The sequence below is a fragment of the Hibiscus syriacus genome, unplaced genomic scaffold (assembly GCF_006381635.1).
Source record: "Hibiscus syriacus cultivar Baekdansim isolate YM2019G1 unplaced genomic scaffold, ASM638163v2 tig00110548_pilon, whole genome shotgun sequence".
Taxonomy (NCBI): domain Eukaryota; kingdom Viridiplantae; phylum Streptophyta; class Magnoliopsida; order Malvales; family Malvaceae; genus Hibiscus; species Hibiscus syriacus.
In genome coordinates, this window is record NW_024062775.1 from 4337932 (window position 1) to 4343135 (window position 5204).

The following is a 5204-nucleotide window of genomic DNA, read 5'->3' on the forward strand; positions in this document are numbered from 1 at the left end:
TTTATAGCTCGATTTCTATGTTTTTTTTTGTTTTTTCTTATTTTATTTCTTGTTTTTTCTAAAGTAAAATTATTGTGTTCTTGTTGTGGATCCACTTGTGATTGTCTTGTTAGTGGAGAAGGTAGTGATAGATAATGGGTAGGATAGGTAAAAATACCTAATTTTTAGAATTTGGTTTGATTTAAAAATAGATTTAGTGGGATTTGGTTGATTTGAGTGCTTGTAACCGGGTTGATTTCATCATTTTTCAAATCATCTTGGTTACAAGCACTTAAATCAATCAAATCCCACTAAATCTATTTTTAAATTAAATCATATTTCAAAAATTTGGTATTTTTATCTACCTACCATTATCTATCACTACATTCTCCACTAACAAGACAACCACAAGTGGATACACAACAAAAACACAAAAATTTTGCTTTAGAAAAAGTAAGAAATAAAATAAGAAAAAAACAAGAAAAAACATAGAAATCGGACTATAAATATTCCTAGGGTACTGCCAACTTTGACTTTTAAACTTTCATGCTTAATAATTATGTATACTGCCAAAACTTTGCTTCACATGTTTCATGCTTTCTTAATTTCCAAGCTCTTAGCTACCTCGATCTTGTTGTTACTAAGTGTTTTGTTTCATGCAGGCTGCCGACATATGAAGTCAAAAATCATGTTTGGCTTCTAACATTTTTTTTTACCAAAAGAGAAGATACGTCCCATTCCCACCATCTCCATCAAGGATTTCAAGCACAATTACAACCATTTACGCCCCTCTAAACTTGGAAATCAAAAAATGTGTGGCAAGGTTTTTCTATAGCTTAGTCGACATTTAAGGTTTATATTAAGTCATTTGAAGCACCGGGAAGACTTGTAATCGAGGTTCGGAGACATTCGAACACGGTTCTATGCTGTAGCAGGTCAATTTTCTGAAGATTTTTCATACAGATGCAGTTGTTTAAGAATTGAAGTCCTGTTTTCTGAACCCTCTTGGTTTTATGCAGTGATGTATTGAGATTAGTTTTGAGGAGCTTTCGTTGTCGATGGTTGGTCAAATACCATAAGACGAACATGTATACCATTCCTTTACATAGTGAAGATTTTCCTGTGGACTAAGGTCCCGTGGTTGTCCCCCCTTAATTATAAGAGGTTTTCCATGTAAGTTTGGTGTCTCCTTTTTATTTATTTGTGTTACTCGATTATTTTGTTGATTTAAGAATTTCAAGGTTACTGGAAATAATCGTTTCCGGTTTTGATACAGGCGTATATCAGGTGTTCGTGAGCTAATTAAATTCTGAGTGAATCACTATTTTGTTAATTTTACTTGAACTGTATTGATTACATGATGCAGGTATTGGATATCTAAAATTTAAATTGCAGGTTAAAGGACGGATGGTTCCATATTTTGATTTTTGGATCGTCTTATTTTCTATAATTGAAGCTTAATTTTTGGATTTGTGTAAATATTTCTTTATGATAATAGAACAAAAAATATTTTATTTTGAAAGATCCTTTATTTTTTGAAAATCATAATTTCATTCATCATTCTAAAACGAGCGCGTCAACTCAAGCACAATAAAGTTTGAAATACATTCAGGGTACTCGTGGACAAACCAAATTGGCTTGTTACAAGAAATATCCAACATTGAAATTGGTTGCATTATGCAAGATGGAGCGAGCCAATTGAAGATGGAACCCTGTAACTGAGAGATCTAGATTTTGTGGAAGGGTTTTGTTTACCACCTCGTATGAGTCGCTCTTAAAGTCAACAAAAATTCCACTCAAGAGGCTGTTGCTCCGGGGCCAACTCGAAGGGGCTGAAGTTCGACGCAGAGCTTTTTGGTTAAGTTATAGCAGCACTGAGCAACATCCAACAGCTCCAGTCCTTCCCCAGAAGTTTACTTAGAAAGAGCTCCTCAAGATGTGCATGAACAACTTCAGGCACGACTTATCATCGAGACTCCTGCCCAAAACCTTTAAGGGATTCTCGTGAACTAGTTCAATACCAGCGCAAAGAGAAATGGCTTCCACCAGTTTGGCGTTGGGAGGCCCATGGAGCCGTTATGCATGTCCTCCCACAACCATTCCTGTTTTTATCCCTTGCAATAATGCCAATAGCAGAAGCTTTGGAGTCAGGAAGGAAGGTGCCATCCACGATAATTTTAAGTTTACCAGCGATAGGTTTCGATCATTTCTTCCCTGCATGCACAATTGGGTCTTTGGGAGATGAATCAAAAGAGCAAACAGCCTCAAGGAACTCAGCACCAAGAAACCAGGCAAAATTCACCACTTGTCTGGTTGGTTGAAGGACACCATCGTGAATCCACTTATTTCTTCTGTTCCACAGGCTCCACACAAGAAGAAAAAAATTTCACAACCTATCACCGGAGAGAACAACCTCAACGTTTTTAAACCACTGTACACGATTGGAAAACCCCAGTGAAACAAAAAGGGTCAAGTTATGAAAGATGAAACACTTCTCGAACGAAATGACAATCCTTCAACGCATGAATGGTGGTTTTCAACTCTGAATTGCAAAGAGAACAACAATCATTTTCAATTCAAGCAGATTAGAGCTTAGCATCGGAGGGGAGTGCCTCGTGACAAACCTTCCACACGAGAATTTTAGCCTTAAGGAGTGTTTTGACAATGACGAGCAATTTTCAGATTTTTAAAGGATCTCTAACCTCTTGAAGTCAATTCAGTAGTCAAGAGTATCCGGATTTAGTATTATAAACTCTTGAGCACACGAGGCGGTCTCCAACAGCGGGAGTGATGGGGTAACTTAAAATAGCTGCAGCGTCCTCATTTCCAAATACCCTTGTGATCTTGGTTGCATCCCATTTAGGTTCATTTGAAATCATAAAATCATGGCACCTGATGAGATCGATTTGGCTATCGATATAAGAAATCAACGAAACCGGGAGGTCCCCACCCCAGCGAACACTATGCATGAGGGTTGGGCTATTAATGTCGATTCTCTATTGGAACCAGGGACGTAGCTAGGTTTTCGGGGGGCCCTGTACAAATTCTTATAAAGGGACCCTATATTTTAGATATATTCGATTTCGGAGAAACAATAGTGGCGTTTTTTTGAAAACGCGTCGCAATAGGTCCATCTATAGTGATGTTTATTAGAGAAACGCCACTATATATATATTTTTTTAGGCATTTTTTTGGGGCCAGCACAATAATAGTAGCGTTTTTAGAAAAAACGTCGCAATAGGTCCATCTATAGTGGCGTTTATTGAAAAAACGTCACAATAGTTCGCGCCGCCCTAGTCACGCCCCTGATTGGAACCCTAGTTTGACACTTTCCTTAGTTTTGGAGATGCATTTCCAAATAAAAAAAGCTGTATCCCCGTTTTTAGCCTCCAGCAGATTACCATTTGGGAAGTATTTAGAAGACAAAACTTTGAACAATAAGGAGTCCTTGTTATGCAACAACCGCCATACCTTCTTCCTCATCAAGGTAAGATTGAACAGGCTCAGATCACATAAACTAATCCCTCCAGCTCTTTTGGGTCGGTAGATTCTGCGTCATGCAACGTGCGTCCATCCATTTCTGTTCTTTCTGGTCCACCAGATCCTTTGCATATCCGAAATGATCGAGTTGATGATACCATCCGGGATTAAGAAGAACGTCATCGCATAGGTCAAAAGGGCCTGGGTCACCGCCTTTAGAAAAATCTCACGTCCCCAGAAGATAACAAGTTTTAGTCCAACCCCGGTATGTTTGATTACTTTGTCTCTTAGAAAACCGAAAGCATTAGTCTTGTTCTTCTCAATGATCAACGGAAAACCAAGATACAAGCCTGGATCAGTACCTTCTTGAACACCCAGAATCGAGGAGATGGATTGCTTATGACACACCTTGGGTCTTCGAGCTAAAAAAATCAGAGATTTGTCGAGGTTAACTTTTTGACCTGAAATAACTTCATACTCACAAAGAACGATCTTCAAACTTAGAGCTTCGTCCTCAGAATTCTTAATGAAGAGCAAGCAGTGGTCAGCATAAAGGAGATGGTTAATCCGTGGTCCCCAGAGGCTCAAACACCTTTAATATTTCCCTTGTTTTGTTTCAAAGGGAGGTCTGCCGTGAGGCCTTGAGAGCAAAACAAAAAGAGGAATGAAGATAGATGACCTCCTTGCCGAAATCCACGCTTCCGGTAGAAATAACCTGAAACTTAGCCATTGATACGCAAGCGAACTGATACAGTGGTGATGCATTTCGTAATCAAATTAATAAAACGAAAGTCAAAGTCAAAACGACATATAACATCATGAAGAAAGTTTAAGTCAACCATTTTTAGAACCTTTAAGTAATGAAAAAGTTCATGACCAACAACAAAATTATCTGAAATTGAACATTATGAAATAAAGGCACATTGATTATAAAAAAATACAAAGAGACATAAAAGATTTAAGACGATTGACAATAGTTTTTTGACATAATTTTATAGATAATCGTGCATAAATAATCGATCTAAAAATTTTCATTAAAATATGAAAATTAATTTTAAGAATAAGAACAATGAAAATATAATTGACCTCCTTAAAATTAGTAGACCCATTCAATAAACTAAGAAAAATAGATAAAACATCATCACCCAAAATATACCTATAAAACCGAAAGAAACTAGCAGGAACACCATTAATGTTGTAGACACTCATTTTCGTCATGGATCGTTAAATAATTATGTCATATGATTTCGAAATATATGTATATAGTCTTTTTTTTTAAATGTGCTTTTAAAAATACATATTAACAACATGGTTTTGAAGATAAATGATAAATATAGTTTTAAATTATATATATATATTAAAGTTGTAATATATTGCTTTGCAAAAGTGTGTGTATATATATATATATAATATAGTTTTAAAATTATAATATATATAATTTTAAGAAAGCTTGTATAGTTTTTTAAAATAACTTATATAATATATAATTTTTGAAATCATAATATTTTAAAATTATAATATTTAGTTTTGTTAAAACATATATATAATTTTGAAAGATTATGTAATTTCTAAAAAAATATATATTATATTTGTTACTTTTCATTTTATTTGATTTTTGTTTATTATTTTTTATTTTATTTCGCAGGTCCACATGGTGTCCAAAATCCAACTCCCGAGTCTAATGCAAGTGACCTAATCTACTTAACCCAACAAATTGGGGGAGGGTTCAAGAAGAGATTCAGGGT

The 5204-nt window shown here is 35.5% G+C and overlaps 1 protein-coding gene across 1 annotated transcript; it reads right to left on the reverse strand.

Annotated features, from left to right (window-relative positions):
• Positions 1–3534: 3534 nt before the first annotated feature.
• LOC120130622 lies at positions 3535–4189 on the reverse strand. The gene is made up of 2 exons (XM_039147828.1): positions 4139–4189; positions 3535–3981 (listed from the first exon to the last, which is right to left on the reverse strand). Exons 1-2 carry the CDS (start codon positions 4187–4189, stop codon positions 3535–3537), a joined length of 498 nt encoding a protein of 165 aa, XP_039003759.1.
• Between the last annotated feature and the right edge of the window lie 1015 nt (positions 4190–5204).